Here is a 20,262-nt window from a genome sequence, read left to right on the forward strand (position 1 = left end):
AAGATGGTAGGGGGTTTATTATCAAAATAGACCCTATAGCTTTATTATATTTATTTTTAAAGCAAAAATGCTCTCAAAAGTGCACCATTCCTTTAATGTTTACTGTACTTTGCTCAGTGTGTGGTTTGCTCAACCCACACTCTGCACTGCCCTTTTACAGATTTGAAGTTTTTTTATTGCATAAAATATGCATTTCCTTACTTACGCATGCGCACTAAAAATGTGTACACATATGTTCAAATATATACTTTTTTGCGTATCTTTGACTTGTATCTTCTTACGCCTGTAGAGGTGAAACCAGGACAGGCAAGCGAAGGCTGAGTGTAGTAAGTATATGTTCACGTTGTTTTTTTTTTACACAACTAAACTTACATTGCCATTTAGAATGATGCATTTCCATTCATAATACATTTTCATTTTTAAAGCGTAAAGCAACAGCTGTTTTAATTTAATCTGTAATCTTTAATCTCTACACCATCTCTTCGCTATCGTGGGGCACAAGTATACATATTTGCTAGGCCTGATGTACGCTCTCTCTCTCTCTCTCTCTATGGGGCCTAATTATCAACAGGTGTAATCTTATTAAAGCACACTTACCGTCATTTAGGCGCCATTTGGAGTATCCTTCAAATTTATTGTTGTTGCATCGCAGCAGATATCGTGGATATTTGCTGCTTTGCATTCTATATGGTTTTTCTGAGAAGTTACCATCACATAGTATGGTGACTGCTCCCTAACGCAATCTAACAAGTTCCAAAAATTAGTAATTTTCGACACTTGTTATGTTAATGTACGCCATTAACGTAATTGAAAACTTTCCTAGCTCTCAGCTCTGCTCCGAAGAGCAGAGCTGCACAGCGCATGTGTGGAGGGATCGTGTGATCCCTCCCTGTCACATGATAATAGTTCCTTGTTAGTATATTCTTTGTGGGCATGCCAGCATGCGCAGTAGGACTACAACGAAGATGCCGGCATCGCGAGTTTGTTCGCAGTGACCAGCCAGTGAAAAGGTAAGTGTTACACTTCACAGGACATCAGTTTATTGTGACTGCTGTCCCTGCTGGAGTTTTTTCATAAATACGAGAAATAGTTCAATCCTTATGCGATAAGGATTGAAAACTATTTTTCATTTTATGCGGTTGTTGATAAAAGTGTCCCTATATATAAACAGATACAGAAATGTAAATAATTCAGAAAACAGTACAGATAATGCAGGTTACTTGATATGACTAAGGGCCAGATTTACTAAACTGCGGGTTTGAAAAAGTGGAGATGTTGGCTATAGCAACCAATCAGACCCTTATGTCCAAAACTGCATCATCTGCACGTCTAAAATATAATTATGAGTTGACATCGTAAGTTGCATTTATCAGGTAAATAGATAACTATTAATCTTGCAGTTTGGGAAATCGTAAAATTAAATAGCATTTATAGCAGATCTTGAAAGCACAAGGTATATTATTGGACTTTAAGGGGCACATTTATCATTATTCACATAAAGTAAAAAGTAGTTTTCAATCCTTATCGCAATGATAAGGATTGAACTACTTCTCACATTTATGTACAGCCGTGCAGAGAAACAGCAGTTCCGAAAAACTGCTGTTTCAGTGATAAAAAAAAACATACTTACCCCCCTCTTCGGAAGCGCTGTCTTCGGGTCTTCTCTTCACTCTTCAAGTGCGCATGTCCAGTTCCAAGAACTGGACATGCGCACACAGATCCCCTCTCTGTCTCTGCAACGATAGTTGCAGAGAAAGAGCGCTGAGTGACAGGGAGGGATCATGTGATCCCTCCACACATGCACTGTACAGCTCTGCTCTCCGGAGCAGAGCTGACAGCATTAGATTTCCTCAATTCGGATGATGTACGCCAGCTGCAGCTGGCATACATTAACATGACAAGTTCCCGAAAAAAATGTTTTTTCGGGACTTGTTAGATTGCGGCCAGGAGCAGTCACCATTCTGTTGAATGGTGACTGCTCCCAAAAACGAAGAGGAATGCAAAGCAGCAGATATCCATGATATCTGCTGCGATGCCCCCTTAATAAATTTGCGGAGGACACTGTGGGACCCTAATTACCCGTTAAAAGCACTATTGTGCTTCATTAAATATGCCCCTAAATGAGTATAATGGGAACTGTTCCTTTTGTATACACACCCTCTTTGAGCCTGGGCCAAAAAATGTGAAATTGAACCACCGCTCCCCTCCTGCTACTCACTGGAGTTATTTTAAAACTTCTATGTCGGATAGTCCTCTAGCAACAACACTCGAGACAGCGAAGGGGGTGGCAGAGAAAGGAAGAAAAAACATGGAAAAGGATAAACATTACAGGATATAAGGCATGGAAAGAGATAAAAGAGACTGAGGAAAGGGAGCCGTCTCCTGGGATCAAGATTCTAGGGTCAAGTATATAAACTCTTACACGGCGGAGATGAATCAGTGTCATGCAATGACTTTGCCATATCAGTGTGAGAAGGTATTGGACTGGGTGTTTTCTATCTGATCAGGTTTCTCCTTTACAGTGTCCTCCCCTTTCCACTGCTATTGCTAGCTACCCTCCCCTCCCGAATGATGTCTCTCCCAGTGCTGCTTCCTGGCTCATGCTGTCCCATGGCCGGGCTTTCATCTTCCCTGGGCAACGCAGCACCCACTTCTTCTCCAGGCGGGGATCCTTCTATGCACCGGCCACGCAGGAGCCGTGGGGTACTGCAGCCCCCTCGATGCTCAGCCTCACTAGGTCTGTGCCCCCCTCCACCTCCTATTTCTAGCAGGCGCCGGGCTGGATCCGGACTAACCATGCCAGGCAGACCTCTGCTTTCGCTGGGCTTGTTGCAGCTCATACTAGGATGTTGCACCGTCGCTCTCAGTTTCGGAGCTCTGTCACTCAGCAAGACACCCCAGATCAGGAGTTCATGTCCCTTTTGGGCTGGATCTTCGGTGAGTACAAAACACCTGCTGCACGAGCTCACATGATGCCCTGGCTTCCTATAGCATCCCTATGGGCTTTGTGATGTTGTGCGGGATGCGTTGTTTTACTGGGTCTCAGGAAAGTTCTTTACTGTTTGTTTTTTTACAGTATAGCTTGTTTTGACTCAACTGGAGTTACAATTTGATTAGTCTGCTCAAAACAAAAAACAGTGAGTGTGGCTTACAGCACATAGTGATATGCAGTGTAATATCTATACAGTTTTTAATGAAACATAGTAAATATAAATCAATTTAGAGTGCCCCTATGCATTACAGATGGAGAAACAGAAGTGTTACATTTGAGCTGCAGCTAGGTAGCAAACAGGTCCTATAAAAATATGCAATAATCCGATAATGTTCTAATAGCTGCAAACTACTACCATGATATTCATTGTGTGTGAAAGAATTATTTGTATCATCTTATCACTGAATGAATTAAGTGTAGGATGGGGGTGGGATCCAACTTTGTCTTGTTACCAAAATATTCATATACTATTTGTACATACTCTACAAATACTATGTGTACATACTCTACAAATACTAATTACAGTATTCATATTAAGGGGCCTATTTAACAATCATTTTTTTTTCATAAAAATCCCCTGAAATAGCATTTATTAATAGGGCATCGCTATCTGCTGCTTTGCATTTTTAATCGAAATCCATAGCAGTCCCCATAAATTTTTATGAGGACTGCTGTATAATGAAAAGGCATTTACACATACATTAATGTGCGCAAGTTCAGGTTGGCGTACATTTCCGTATGTGTCATTTTTCTGGTCTGCTCTGTGGGGAGAGCATTGTGGTAGAGGGATCTTCGGCTCCCTCGCCGCATCTTACTGCTCTCCCCTCCGGTCACTATCGCAAAGGTGGTCACCTTGCGATAGTGACCATAGAAAAGATAGGAGAGGGGTCTTCACAAGAACAGCAGTCTTCCATGACTGCTGCAACTGTGTAAGTTTTTTAATAAATGCACACAATCTTTCAATCCTTATCTTTGGATAAGAATTGAAAGGGATCGTGTTAAAAATGCGGTCATTCTTAAATAGTCACTTATATGTTATATACACATTCTATAAAGTGCCCTATAGAGAGCAATCAGTGCAAGTCCTCATGAAGTGTTAGAAATGTCAGTGCAATTCTCTTCATATTTTGATGAGTAAGAAGATTGCCACACAAGTGCATATGTACACTGTGTTTAAACGGTAGTATCAAAATGCTGCAAAGGCTCTACATCAACAGTTATGGATTTCAAACAAAGGTTGTCATCATACTAACAACTTAAGGGAGAAGTACAGCCATTATTTGACAGATATATATATATATATATATATATATATATATATATATTTATATATATATATATCTCTATCAAAGGCTACGTATTACACATTAAATACCTAGTATATATACATAACTAAATATGTCCACCATGCTTTCTATCACGTTTCAGAGAGTTGCCATGTTAGGAAGGAGGGGCTTCTGTAACTAAACAGACAGTGACTGACAGCTGGACAGACTTGCTTTGCAGGCTGGATTGGTCAGTTCTTACACAGAGACAGGGCCAGTGAGCTCATATCAAGTTAGTTTCAGCTTTTTGACCTGAATTAAATCCCACCAGGACACTGTCCTTACAATGTGGGGAGAGTTGTAGCTGTCTGTAATAGAGCTGGAAGGTAATACTTTACTTTTCAAGGCCTCATACCTACAGACATTAAAATACATACATTTACAAGGGTTTTTAACGTTAGTACAATACATGTAAATGGTCTGACAATAGTGTTTTGAACATTTTTTGTTAACTGTATCCAGTTTGTCAATCTAGATGGCCCCTCTGTCAAAATTATCTATGGTCATGACAAGCCCCTTGTTTGAAATATCTGAAATGATAGAGCTGGTTTAAGTCACTAACATTACCCAGTATATCAGTATGTTTTATTGTTATAAGTATTGACAGATGCCTCTAATAGGGTGATACTATTTAAAAAAAGAAAAACACAAATATTGGTGTTTAATTCTTTTTATCTTTAGGATAGTTTTAAAGTGAAATTTTTTTAACCAAAATCTTTGTTCCAAGATTTAGTCTGAATTTGAGGCTTTTTGTATTTTTTCAATTGCCCAATTCTAGTATAGTCATCAGAGATTTGGGTTTCTGCATTATATTGTCACCAGTAATTTGTTGTCTGCATAAGGTAGCCACCTGAGATCTGTGGTCTACAATTTGAATGCATCTACAGAGATCTGTGGATGCATTCTAAGCCACCAGCGACTTTGAGTCTGCACTGTAAAGCAACTCTGTAAACTGGGATCTGCATAGTAAAGGCCAAAAGACTGGTTATGTCACTATTAGAGGTTTTGGGGTGTGTACTGTAAAGCCGTCATTGTAAAGTCATCAGGGGTTTGAAAGTCTGCATTGTTTAACTAACCAGAATTTTAAAGCACTTTGTAGCCATCTGAGATTTGGGATCCTGAATATAATGGTGTTCAGAACGGGGTTGATATTGTATGGTGGCAACTAGTATGCAGGTTGGTCCAGTGGAGCTGCTAGTTTTACAGAGCTGTGCGACATGAGATTTCATTTTTCGAAACAAGAATATTGACATAAGATAAGGGGGTGGTGAGGGCACATTTTAAGGGGCACACCTTGCAAAATCCATGTGTTCTTAAAAGTGAAAATTTTCACTCCCAAGAACCTTTGAATTTTGTACCAGCTCTGTGCTGGTGTGCATTTAGGTGCACTGGTGCAAAAAGTGTTTTGTGGTACATTTCCACTACACTTCATCAACTGTGTTTTATGTATTGATTACTGCTCACTGTGTTTTATAGTGGTCAGTAGAATGCATTCTCTATATACTGTAGAGATCCCAAAAATGCTTTGTGTATTGTATATCAGTCAGTAGAATTCTCTTTGTATTGTAAGTTGGTCACAAGATTAGGCTACACATTAAATACAGGTATTTTGGAACTGCATTGTATTTGATTAAAGCTTTTTCAAATAAAATATTTTAATGGCTATTTAAAAACAAAACATAAGACAGACCAGGCACACAGTTTGGCCACACCAGTTTCAGAATTCCAGATTGAATCTTTACAAAAAGGGGGCTCTCCTGGATGCCTCATCACTCCTCAGATAATTAAGAACGAACTGCTGCCCTGTTAATAAATATATTTATATTTGTGTGGTTATATATTCATCTGCTTGAATAAACGTTATATACAAAACCAATGCTTTATATTCTTGTTTTATTATTTCAGACAATAAATTGTATTTCAGTTGCATTGCATTAAATTAGTAAACTAATATAACAATATTCTAAACATATTATTGTACATTTTTTTATGACAAAACTGCTAAAATGTATAAATGCATTTTTGCCAGGTGTAATATTCTGGAAATCTAGTCTAGAAACTGGCTAGACTGCTAATGCATAGTGGTATATTGCAGACATACTGTATATGTGTACCAATATGGTAAACAGAACTGTTAGCAGCACACACGCACTATTTCATATATACTCACCTCCAGACACACCCACACATCTGTTCTCTCCACCATCCTTCTACTCCCTTTGTGCCTATGTTGCAGTCAGTGCCTGCTGTCCCCTCCCTTCTCCCTAACCTGTTCCCATACAGCTGTTTACCTATCACTTTACCCCAGAGCGCCATTCTTCTGCCTTCCTGTCCAGCTCTGCCAAGCCACATCTCCCTCAACTGTCCACACTCTATTGAATCGGTGACCTTTTGACTGCCTCCTCTCCAAAACGTCTTTTACCTAATTGACCAGTGTCCCTCTTTCTTGTTTCTTTCTCCTAGCTGCTGTAGTATACTTGATGCTCGGGGCTGAATAGTTTAAGCTTTTTAAAGAGGGTTAATTCTGTTTAATGCACCTGCACTATTTAGCCATTATAGCAGTGAGAAGGAAGAATCACCTTCCTTTGCTTCCAAACCGTGAGATACAGGCAGAAGTTGACAAGTCACAGGTCGCATACCTCTCTGCCTATCTCCAGACTGCTGCTGACTATCCCTTCCTTGTCACTACCAGTCACCACTGTTGAGGTGTAAGGAGTGGTCCACCTGTCACAGCCAGTGAAAGGCAAGTAGCGGTCTGCAGCAGCCTATGGCCATCATGCTGCTGTGAGACTGCAATTCATAGCATTCCTTGTGCTTGTGGAGCTGCAATCAGCAGCATGCCTTTATAGCCAGGGCCGCTGGAACATGTAGACCATGATAAGACTTAAATGTGACATGAATGAGTGAACTTAATAGAGCTGGAGAATTGCCTTGGAAATAACTTTCAGCGATGACTAAGTTGGGTCTGTTTTTACATTATAATAGTGATATATAATATATAAAAAGTTCCAACATATTACACAGTTCTGTACATTGAGGAGATAAAGATACGAATAAATGACATGAAAGAGAAGGTGAAAGTGGCCCGGCTGAAATGAGGTTACAACCTAAGAGGTGTGGGGAACACTTGATACATAAGAGAGTAGAATAACAATTGTTGCTGCTCTTTGGGAAAGTGTATGTGGCTACTCTGAGGCAGAAGCATTATCAGCCACCAATATTAAAGCAGCCATTAGTGACTGGCCTTTCTGTGCAGATATTGGTGGTGTGCTACAGTTGGAACAACAGTGGAAGGTAGATACATGAAAGATGAACTAGTCAGTGCAGAAAGTAGTAAGACAGCTTTTGGCAATACTGACTGTCCTTCACCATTTATCTTAACTGTAGCCCCTTTGTCTTCTGGCTCTATTCTGTCACCTATTGCCCTTGCCCAATACATCCCTATCCATGTGTATTCTGAAGCGTCTTAAGTATATTGAGCAATTAAATATAAACATTTGTTCTATAATGGGAAGCCGGCTATACCAGCTCCATAGCCAGGGCAGACTCTTAGCTATTCATAGAAGGCTTGCACACTTCCTGGTTTCTAGCCTTCCGGACAATTGAATTGTGAATAAGTGGAATTAAGCCAACAATAGAAAGCTGTTTATTTGAAATAGACTCACCTTTTTCTTTTTCTGTGTGTTTGGATGAGTTGCTGGGATAAAAGGGCACACCTTATTGAAAAGGGAGAAGTTCATTTTATTAAATGTATTCCCTTACCAATAATAGTATTTTGGTTAAGAGACCCAAGAAATTGTACTATTTTCTGTATTTAGAAGTGTCCCATAACATCTATATGGCTGGGTGGTCTGCCGATCACCTCATGGGCTGCTCAGTTCTCTCTGTGGTAGAAGAGACTTGTCACAGCGGGTTTAACTAAAGGGTTTAGAGCTGATGTGTTGGAGAGAGCTGAGCAGCTCCAAGTTGATCAAGAGAGTGTGTGTCTATGTATAAGTGCCAGGACCCTACTAAATACAGATAATAGCATGGGTCTCAGAAGAGGGATCTCAATCAATCCCAGCTATTATTGTTAACTGAATTTAATTAGTAGTTCCCTTCATTTCAGTTACTAGATCATTTATGAAGAGCAAAACAGCAGCTCCTCAGCACAAATACAGTTTTGACTTGCTGTCCACCTCAGCTTGCACAAATGTATCGTGACTTCCGCCAGGGTGCGTAGGTTTGTGGAGCAAAATAGATTGTATTTGTTTAGAACTGTGGGATACACGCCACAAGAATTAGCATTGGCAGACATGGTAGACTGATAGACATTACACAATATAGTACATTGATCCTGGGAATTTTCTGAATGGTAGGTAATATGCAATCAAGAAAGATTTTTTCCCCTCTTCAAGGAAATAATACATATTGTTCTATAGGGTTATTTTTGTCCTCCTCTATACCAACTGGGACTTTCACGATGAAAAATTAACCTATATTCATATATATTACTTTTCACCCTAAATAACTATGTAACCCTATCTATTTCAAATGAGCAACCTCCAATGCACAGCAACAGAACCACCAGTGTTTTGAATCTATTTTTGTTTTCTATGTGTAAGATGTCCTGCAAAATAAATCAATAAGTTTGATTAAATTATTAACGGAATGAACTGAAAATTAAAAACTGTCTCATTCCAGATTTAACCATTTTTCCCAGTAAGATGTCATCCCCTTTCTTGTGTTTTTAATATTAATCAAACTGCCCAGAACCAACTTGTATCCTGGATGTAATTGTCCTTGTACATTGGATCATGTCATTACAGTTATGGGTACTTATACCAGGAAGTCTGCTATGCAGAAAAGGGTAATGCAGGCTCCCAGAGGATATCTGGACAGCTAATGGTGAGTGTTATTAAGAGTGGTGGAAGTGGCAGTACTGGGATATGAGGGGACCCAGACTAGAGCTTGTACCAATGTACTTTAGGTAGCCACTGATCCCATACCTGTATTTCATTTTTTTTAATTAATTCATTTTTGCCATAGGGATATTTGCTATATAGCTGAATATTTGTTCAAGATATTTCTAGTAACATCAATATTTCCCAGTCGTGCTTCTTAGAATTTCTTTATAATTTGGTATATTTAAATTATGATTTCAGTTTGTATTACTACTGTATTATATTTATATACTTTATTGTGTTTATTCCAAATGTAGATTGTTAGGATATGAAACTTTATACAATTCTTTTTGTTTTGTTTTTAAAAGTGAATTGCATAGTTGTAAACTGTCCCTAGTTTCCAGGTACTGTCCATGGTTTTAAAGATTGCAAATGTTTTGTCTATGGAAATGTCTCATTTTTCTAAAATGACCAACAGCTCAGTACAATTCATCATGGTCTGCAAATTTTCACTATTCTAATTCTTTGAGATGTATACATTTTATTGTATCATAATCAAGTTGTGCACACAGGTACACAATACTAGTGCATTAAATGCTTAGATCAGCAGCAAAGTAACCCTGGAAATTATTTTAAAGACACACTAACCCCATTTTTTATTTTTTACTCATGGTTTACATAACTGCTCCAAACAGCACTTAAACTGCCAATTTAAAAAAAACACCTTTGCTGTTGTCTTTTTCAGATAAGATTATTTCCTTAAGTGTGTGTTAAGAATTCCTCCCCCCAACTTCTATCTGTACCACCTGACATACATACTGCTGGTTGAAGTACTTTACTTTTCTCAGCAGACATTTGTTTAGAGGGGCGATGTATGGCAGGGAAATTAGAGAAGGTCTTTATCCATTGACAAAACATAAAAACAGAAAGAATTTTCTCATTTTCTTCCATGCACATAACAGAAATGAAGATAATCACTTTATAATCCTGGCAATTATGGTATTGATAGTGTTTAAAACAGCAGTGGTCAAATTGGAAATTTAGAAGCACAGGGGACTGCATACAGTCATGGCCAAAAGTTTTGAGAATGACACAAATATTGGTTTTCACAGAGTTTGCTGCTTCAGTGTTTTTAGACCATTTTGTCAGATGTTGCTATGATATACTGAAGTAGAATTACAAGCATTTCAAAACTGTCAAAGGCTTTTATTGACAATGACATTAAGTTTATGCAAAGAGTCAATATTTGCAGTGTTGACCCCTCTTTTTGAAGATCTCTGCAATTTGCCCTGACATGCAGTCAATCAACTTCTGGGCCACATACTGACTGATGGCCACCCATTCTTCCTTAATCAATGCTTGGAGTTTGTCAGAATTTGTGAGTTTTTGTTTGTCCACCTGCCTCTTGAGGATTGACCACAAGCTCTCAATGGGATTAAAGTCTGGGGAGTTTCCTGGCCATGGTCCCAAAATGTCGATGTTTTGATCCCCGAGCCACTTAGTTATCACTTTTGCCTTATGGCAAGGTGCTCCATCATGCTGGATAAGGCATTGTTTGTCACCAAACTGTTCTTGGATGGTTGGGAGAAGTTGTTTTGGTATCATTTGTGAGCCCATTCCCTTGGCTGAGAAGCAACCCCACACATGAATGGTCTCAGAATGCTTTAATGTTGGCATAACAAAGAACTGATGGTAGCGCTCACCTTTCCTTCTCCGGACAAACATTTTTCCAGATGCCCCAAATTATCTGAAAAGGGATTCATCTGAGAAAATGACTGTGACTGGATGACTATTAAATAACTTTTGGTAAAAATTTATTTAAAACAAATAGCGCAGGGCACTTATTGATGTAATTGCATGTGCACTTATTTTTTGATATTGAGTATATTGTAAGATAGGAAATCGTTATTTCTGAGACCAGGGGGAAGAAATTTGTCTCTTGTTTAACCTTGTTATAGGATATGCCTATTTCTGATGTATATATCTGATACAATGAGCCTGTGTTTGCCAAGCCTTTGGTGTATTGTGATGTGGGAAACTAGCTTGTTTTTGTTTTTTGTTGTTCTGTGTGAATATGTATTCCGAATGGTCTGATGAAAGGCCACATGTTAATTAAATCTTTTGATGTGTGAAAGTCCAACATTGAAGGCAGGAACTTTTAATTAAGACTGGCTCCTGAATTCTCTGCATTTGAAAACCAGGTGTAGGACATCACAGGTTTCTAGAATTTCATAGATAAGTGTAAATTTTGTTAGCCTTGAAATGCATGTAAATCTATGTTTTGGGAAGCAGGATACATCCTGATTCTAAAAATAGAGTATTTCTGAACTGTATAAAAGATGAGCTGTGTGAGAATGTAAGTATCATTCTGATGTTCCATCTGACCTGACCACTGATACCTTAAAACAGTGGGACTGTCCTTGTCAGGACACTTGAGCAATAAACATCACTCTGCTTCAAAAACCTACTTGACAACTTCTTCAATATTGCTGTAATCCTGTGACCTGCCGATTAGACCCTAAAATCGAATCCGTTCTCCGGCTGATTCTGAGGTTTGGACTCAAGCTTTTTCAGTACCACCGCTATGCCTGCTAACTGCAGCTCTGGTCCGTGTGATAGGCCAGGGAGGATCCATCCAAAGCAACCCGGATCCATAGTAAGAGGTCCGGAGTTACCAGCCCAAGTGTACCAGCACAGGGGTACACTAGCAGTGACAGTTACCCAGAAGGAACATGGTTCTGAGCGCCATAAAGAAGTTTAGTGGTGGCAGCATTATAAGCCCCTCCTACTGCAGCAAGAGGGCGCATCTGGGATAACAAAAGGGAACGGTGGCAAAGTAAGCCCAGACGGTTCCCAGCAACAAAAGACAGGGTGGCATAGGCAGTCCATCCTGTCACAATGACTTTACCCCTGTCCTCAGTAGTCAAATCCCTGTGCCTTTTGCAAATTTCAGTCTGTCCCAGAAGTTTTTCCTGCAGCGAAGTGGCTCTTTTGATGGCCTTCTTGACACCAGGCCATCCTCCATAGTCTTCGCCTCAATATGCGTGCAGATGCACTCACACCTGCCTGCTGCCATTCCTGAGCAAGCTTTACACTGTGGTGCCCCGATCCCGCAGCTGAATCAACTGTAGGAGAGAGTCCTGGCGCTTGCTGGGCATTCTTGGGTGCCCTGAGGCCTTCTTCACAAGTATTGAACCTCTCTCCTTGAACTTTTTGATGATGCGATAAATGGTTGATTTAGGTGCAATCTGACTAGCAGCAATATCCCTGCCTGTAAAGCCCTTTTTGTGCAAAGCAATAATGACTGCATGTGTTTCCTTGCAAATAACCATGTGTGACGCGGTGGGTCTGACAGCCATCATTTTCCCCATCTGTCATTTTAAACACTTAGAATGAAAGTTGCTTGTGCTTAGTTGAACATTGGGTTGCTTTAATTTATTAACCTCATTTGTTACATAATCTAAGTGTGTATAAAAACCTATGAGATGGACTTAAGTTAACCATATTATTCTTAAATAAAGCCAGGTGGGTTACATGTATTCATCTGAACATTATATCGGATTACAACATGGTGGATGTACTGTTTCCTGACCAAGGCATCACCTACCTCTTACAGACAGGAAGCTGAGAGTAGCTGGAGCTCCTCTGACATCACAAATGACTGGAAGGGGTTAAAACAGGGAGGCTCTCTTACTTAACCAGGAATAAGTCAATCAGCAACTGGTTGGAGCAGCTATTGTTCCCCCTGGAACTGTGTCAGACTCCTAGTCTCCAAAACAGCAGGAGGGAAAGCCATGAGGGAAGGACAGCTCTCCACTCCCATCTCCATCCCACTCATACCTCCCAGCCAATCCCAGCATCTGTGACCTGTGGATAACCCTGCAGGGAGGGATTCCACACATGGGAAATGTTGTCCCTTTAAGAAGACCTGCCGGAGAGACTTCTGGGTGTGTGGGATTTTTGCTTCTAGAAGCTACTGGCGTTGGAGTTTCGGCTGCTGCCCGTGTGCTGAGGATTTTACCTGGGAGTATTGTGACTATTGGATTACAAGATTTTCCTGGACTTGCAGACTTGTTTGCTCTGCCTGGCTTATTCTATTAATCACGGACATCATCCTTCCCCTATAACTTGGACTGGTAAAGAAAACCTATTTTCGTTATAAACAATTTGGGGTTATTGAACAATGGGGTGTTACTGGGGGATGGTTGAAGTGTGGTGAACACTGGGTGTTGTTTGAATTATGGTTTGATATATATAAGCTATTGTTTGCAGTTAGCTGTAATAAAGATACCGTTGTATCCACACCTTTTCTTTGCCTGTGTGATCCTGAACCCCTTGATACCAGGACTTTCTTCTGGGTTCCTACCCTAACATCCAGGTATCATCACACCATCGTTAACAGAGGAAGAAAAATTTTTTCAAACGCCACCCTTATTTTAAAGCTTCCAGTCTGTTATTCTAACTCAATCAACATGACAGCGTGATCTCCAGCCTTGTCCTTGTCAACACTCTCACCTGTGTTAACGAGAGAATCACTGAGCTGATGTCAGCTGGTCCTTTTGTGACAGGGCTGAAATGTAATGGAAATGTTGTTTAAAGTTCATTGTCATGGCAAAGAGGGACTTTGAAATTAATCGCAATTCAACTGCTCACTCTTCATGACATTCTGGAGTATATGCAAATTGCCATCATAAAAACTGAGGCAGCAGACTTTGTGAAAAATAATATTTGTGTCATTCTCAAAATTTTTGACCATAACTGTAAGCTCCCAGAAGCTTTAGGGTTTTTGGTAGTATGAAATTAATTTTAGATGCTTTTTAACACCATATATTATAATATGAAACACTCTAAATGATGAAAGGCTATCTGCCCTGAGTCCATTTATGTCTCCCTCATAGTATTCCTAAATCTCTCTCATATCGCTATGTACTTTCTTTCATATATATTGCATTCCTTCAACTTGTCACATTGTCTCCCCTGCATTTCTTCACTTCTCCCTTACATCTTCCATGTATCCTTTCTCCTTTCCCCTCTTTTTCCTTTGTCTTATCTTCCCATGTGCCCCTATCTTCATCCCTATTACCCTCCTATTTCCCTTTTTACTTGCTCTCCTCTGTGCCTCACCCCCTTACGTACCCTATTTATCTATACCTGTTCATGTCCCTTTTTTCATTGAGGATGCAACGCAAGCTAGATTTGAGATTCTAAATTAATTATATTTTATTTCCTTCCATAATGTCGGCATTTGCAAAAGTATTATAAAAGCATAAAATAAAAAAAGATTCTTTGAGTCCTTTAGAGGCAGAGTAATGTCCTGCAGCACATATTGCAGGTTACATCCTTATTATAGGCTGCAGGTTTCAAAGTTTCAGAAAGTAAAGTTAATACTGATGCTATCCATCTCTTATTACAATGTTTTTCTACGCACAGCAGATCTCATGTATTCAAACCTGAACGGCTGGTGCTGGACATCTGTTTTAAATGTCAGAAGCAATAGTAGTCTCTTGGCTTCAGGGCAAGTATAACATCAAACATCAACATTTGTACTGATATGGACACTTTTACCAGGATGTCAGTTTTCTGAATACCTGATTTGTATGAGATCAGATAGTGATTTATGTTTGTTTTTACCTAAGCTTTAAAGTGATGAGCTGGTCAGTATTAAAGAAATACAAATCTGCTTGGTATAAGTGATATTGTGGATTTATGCAGGGATATGGCTTTGTGATGTACTATTGCATTGGGGAACCCTTTTTTGCTTTAGGAAAATGCACACAAGAAACGCCTCCTGAATGAGCTGATCTTTTAATATTAATCTTTGTTTTTCTTATACCCAGCAATTCACTATGAGAACCCATATTTTGCTCAGCATGGGAGACATTCAGCACTAGTGGCAAAATGTACTTTTTTAAAAGCAAGCGTAGTCTGGAGTTTACCTGCTTAATACACCTGTTCCACTTGAGATAGGAACAGTGACATGACTCATACACAGCAGTTCTTGCTGACACCTAAGTCCCTGCTATCCTGGCCAATGGAGGAAGAGGGGTAGGAGTAGAGGAGGAGTCAGGGGGTATGCATCTGCACTGTGCTGCACTCTGTAATAGGCTGCCCTGCGTTCCCTGTATATATTAAATGGGCTGCCTATACACAGTGTGCATGTGGACCCTCCAGTTTGTGCCCCCTTATGCATCTTGCTGACCTCCCACCACAAAGGATGTGATCATTTACCTGCTGCTAAGGCAGCAGTGTCTGTAATCTTATGCTGGCATACTCTTTAGAACATATGTGCTACTTCAAAGAAGGTGAGCGGTGGAAATGCTTGTATGTCATACCAGCACATACCGCCCCACCTCGAGCACTGAAACATAGTATAAATTATAATATGAACCAGTGGTCAAGTTATGAGTGTTCTCTTGTTTTCTTCTCCAAAGTTAAAGGACCTCATTTAGAGTCGGACGCAAAGTCTGTTTTAAGCGCAAGTGTCCAAGATGCAGGCGGATTTGTTGCTTGCTGCACATGTATGATAGTATTTTTTTGTTGGATGCGCCTAAAACTGACTTTGCGTCCGACTCTAAATGAGGTCCAAAGTGTTGCTGTGAAATAAGGGTTGAGTGTCAGAGTGCTGCTGAGATCTGTATGTGTCCCTATCTTCTGCCACCTGACCACTAGCGATAAAATGGACAGTACTGCTCAGCATGTACACTGTACTATCTCTGTTCCCCGCATGTACTCTGTAGAAAAATTTCCTGCCAAATGGTGAGTTGGCACAGCGAGGGTCACTGTCTGGTGATGTAAACACTTGCTAGAAGGTATAATAGAACGCTAGAAAGAAAAGAAAGGCAGTAAATGTTGTAGGAGGGCATATGCAAGTCAATAAATTAAAAACTTCACTTCATGACTGTATCCTTATAAAGTAAGGGTGTAAAATTACAGTAATCTTGTCCAAATTATTGAGAAATCGGGACAAGTTACCTGTCAAGTGGAAGAAACAATGGAGCTCTAAATGGCCAAGTCACAGTGCAAAATATTCTTGATTTCTGCTGGTGCACTTACATTTCCAATAACGTTTTATGTAAATTTAAGAGGAAGAAAGTGGCATTTGCAGGAGAACAAAAGTTCTGCCAGACAATGGGAGGAGTTGCGTGGACCAAGCGCGTGCTCTCCCATGTAAGTACGCTTAGTTTTGCAGAGCAGTACAAAAATGAGATTACAGTTTGCAGAGAAAAATTGTTAAATTTAGATAAATGTGTGGACAAGATGCATTTTTAAGGATGTTATTTGCTTTACAAAAGGGGGCAAAGCATTTTCACTCAGAGCTGACACAGGTGCAAAGCCAAAGCCATTTGTGGTATATACCCAGTGTGCACTTAACCTCATGTATCAAACTCCAATTTCCCTTTAGATTGTAAGTTTGAGTGCAGGGCCCTTACAGCTTTGTCTGTCTGTCAGTTCCCAATCTTGTTTTATTATTGTGTTTGTCCCCAATTTTGAAGTGATACAAAATATGCTGACTTTATATAAATGTTATTATTAATAATAATAATAATAATAATAATAATTATAATATTCTGCCAACTAAATAACAGCTCAAAATGCATGAAATTAGTAGGTAGTTCACTGCTCTGTGAAGCATACACATACACTTTAACTTATTTAAAAAAACAAAACAAAGAAAATGTTTGTTACAGCAAAACTAAATGTGTTCAGATTCAACAATTCTGTTATTATGAACTTGGTAGCAAGTGGTGACTATTAAGCATAAAACTGCAATGAAAAGTCAAGTGTAAAATTGCATGAAGAAAATTGTAAAATCGTTCCCATATGTAGCATACTTGCCGACAATCCTGGAATGTCCGTGGGACTCTCAAAATAATGGGTGGTGTCCGTGCTCCTGAGAGGGTCTGGTTATCTCCCTGATGCCCAGCCAGAATGAGATATGGTGGGCATAACACAGCGTAACAATGCAATTTGTATTGTCTGCTCCGGCCACCATGGGATGACGGTGCATTTTGCGTTATCACACAGCAGTGAGCAGAGCACGATGGCGCAAAATTGTCATTGTGTCATATTGGGCGGAGTATAATGATGCAAATCGCATTATTAAGTCCTACCTGACCTGACTTCATGGAGCTCCCCTCACCTCTTGTGTCAGCACATTGGGTTATAATCCATACACTGGACCAGTCAGGCACCATCACTATAGTGATGACTCTTTGAATGAATGGAACTTTCAGGTTGCTTACGTATCGTAGATACACTGACAGATCAAGGAAACACAATAAACAGATTTTGCTGCTGGACAAAACTTGTCTAAAGATAGTAAATAGATACATTCTCCCTCAACTATTATTAAAAGTAGTAGTAGTATCATCATCATCACTTTATTTAATTATTGATTGGTTTATTTTTACAGTGTTGAACATGGTTGTGTTGAATATTGAGATTGACTTTAAGCTTATCTGTGTTGCAGGTAATTCTGTCTGGTATTATAGGACTAACCACATGGAAGAAGCCCATGGTTCTTCTAGTAAGTGAAACACCTCACATTTATTTATACAATTAGTAAAGTGCACTCTGCGGCAGAAGCGAGTGGAGTTTGTGTGGCCTTTGAATCTCAGAACTGATGTTTACTCAGAAAACAATTTTTAATTATTATTAATTCATTATAATTATTTAATTGAAAACTGTTGTATACATCTGTGAAAGTCCACCCAATGAGCCCCCTCATTCAAATAAGGAAGCCTCTATTTATTTATTGTCTGTTGATTGATTGTGGTCACCAGACAAAGAAAGACTGTGATGCAAATACAAGAATTAGGTGCATATCTGTATTCCTGGTACACCTTTATGCAGGTGGTACAAATGAGTAACCATTGTTGTTGGGACACAAACAGCTTTTCAGAATGTTATTACAACTCCTCTTTTTAAACTGTAATTTAGTAAATAAATGAAAAATGCACACCACCTACAGGAAACTATTGTGCATTCTAGGCTTTTGGTTAGAAAAGTAAGTGACCCCTCATTTGATGTGGTAGGTTGTCTTGTTTCATAAATGATATGCCTTCTTATTTTTTGTGTTTTATGTATCTGCAACACTCACAATGCACTCATCTCATGTGGAAAAATAAATAAAAATCACACAAAGAATGATTATAACGTAGAAGATACCAGCAGTAGAAATATGCATAGTCAGTTGATACAAATGCTGTTCCTTCTTTTCAACTTTTTGACCAACTTTTTGTTAGTAAATAAATGAAATATATATTTTGTCCCGCTATTGTGCCACTTTCAGAAACGACTGTGCTTTCTAGTCTTGGGTTATAAAGAAAGCAATGGTATTTGCTATAACTGAAATGTCTTCTGAAAAAAAGTATGATTTGTGTTTGTACTGCACAAAAATACTAATATTGAAGTCAGAATGCAATGAGCCCAGCCACAGGAAAAGGGGTTACGTTTACAATTTTACATTGCTTTATGCACCAAGTGACAAACACCAGGTACTATTATTTTCAATTAATAGTGCTCCACCTATGATTGCTTGCATACATATCTATAATAAGGATTCAATGTGCCCCTGTTGTATCTAGGTAAATGTGCACAAATATGTTTGCAGCTATTTTCCTCTCTATGCTATGCATCTGTGTAGTTACTCACATTTAGGGGCATATTCAGTTCTTGGCGTAATAGCCAAAAATCTCGCGGCGCATGCACTATTACCGCTATTACGGTAATAGTGCGTATAAATACCGTTATTACGGTAGTTGTCTCGCTGGATTTCAGCTCGCGGCTCAGGGAGCTGCGAGCTGAAATCCAGCTTACTATCACCGTAATAACGGTAATAGTTTTAACGTGGCGGGGAAATTAAAGAATTGAATATGCCCCTTAGTGTTATTGGAGCAAGCTGGTGACAGTGCAAAGCAGAATTGAGTGGTAATGTTCAAATGCAAGTGTGCTTATATATGGTTAGGCCTTATATGGATGATCACCATTTTTATTGTAGTTCTTGGGTGCTTTAGTATTATTGGATGCACTTTGCTTGTTACATATTGATTATTTGCTGCCTTGCTTGAACCTTGGTTTGGACGTTTGACTACTCTTTTTTATTTTAACTTTATACTTAATTTGTTTGCCTGTTACTGACCTCTGCATTGGATTGAATGACTCCAGATTATAATTTGGTACACTTCATGGCTAAAACTATGTGACCCCCGAACATTACAGCCATTCTCTATGTGCTTGTTGAAGATCTCATTCCAAAACCATGGGCATTAATATGGAGTTGTTCCCGTCATTGCCGCTGTAATAGCCTCTTCTGGGAAGGCTTTCCGCTAGATTTTGGAACAAGACTGCAGGGATTTGCATCCATGCAGCTGCAAGAGCATTAGTGAGGTCAGGCACTGATGTTGGGCAATAAGACCTGGCTTCCAGTTGGCATTCCTTACTTTGTGTGTGGAGGCTTGTCTTGCCAAAACAGGAAAGGGCCTTCCCTAAACTATTGCCACAAAACTGAAAGCACACAATTCTCTAGAATGTCATTGAATGCTGTAGAATTAAGAATTCTCTTCACTGGAACTAAGGGGCCCAGGAAACCAGGAAAACCAGCCACAGACCATTATTACTCCCCCACCAAGATTTACAGTTGGCAGTACACATTCAGGTAGGAAGCACTTTTCTGGCATCCGTCAAACCTGAATTTGTCTGTCAGACTGCCAGATGGTGAACCTTGATTTGTCACACCAGAGAATGTATTTCCACGGCTCCAGAGACCAAATATGGTGTGCTTTACATCACTTCAGTCAACATTTGGCTTTGCGAATGGTGATCTGAGGCTTGTTTGTGGATATTCGGCCAAGAAACCCAATCCATGAAGCTCCCGATGAGCAGTTTTTGTACCTATGTTGCTTCCAGAGGCAATATGAGACTTGGTAATGAGTGTTACAAATGAGGACAGACAATTTTTATGAGCTTCACGCTTCAGCACTCGGTGATCCTGTTCTGTGAGCTTGTTTGGCCTATCACTTTGTGGCTGAGTCTAGACATTTCCACTTCATAATAACAGAAC

At 39.5% G+C, this 20,262-nt stretch overlaps 1 protein-coding gene across 1 annotated transcript in view; it reads left to right on the forward strand.

Annotated features, from left to right (window-relative positions):
• Window positions 1-2,216: 2,216 nt before the first annotated feature.
• ENTREP1 (endosomal transmembrane epsin interactor 1) overlaps window positions 2,217-20,262 on the forward strand; it is a 70,873-nt gene continuing 52,827 nt past the window's right edge. Inside the window, exons 1-2 of the mRNA XM_075210961.1 lie at window positions 2,217-2,937; window positions 17,671-17,727. Of these exons, the coding sequence (XP_075067062.1) occupies window positions 2,569-2,937; window positions 17,671-17,727 (426 nt within the window). The 5' untranslated portion in view covers window positions 2,217-2,568. The remainder of the gene's footprint in view (window positions 2,938-17,670; window positions 17,728-20,262) is intronic.

The sequence above is a fragment of the Mixophyes fleayi genome, chromosome 1 (genome assembly GCF_038048845.1).
Source record: "Mixophyes fleayi isolate aMixFle1 chromosome 1, aMixFle1.hap1, whole genome shotgun sequence".
In the NCBI taxonomy this organism is placed as follows: domain Eukaryota; kingdom Metazoa; phylum Chordata; class Amphibia; order Anura; family Limnodynastidae; genus Mixophyes; species Mixophyes fleayi.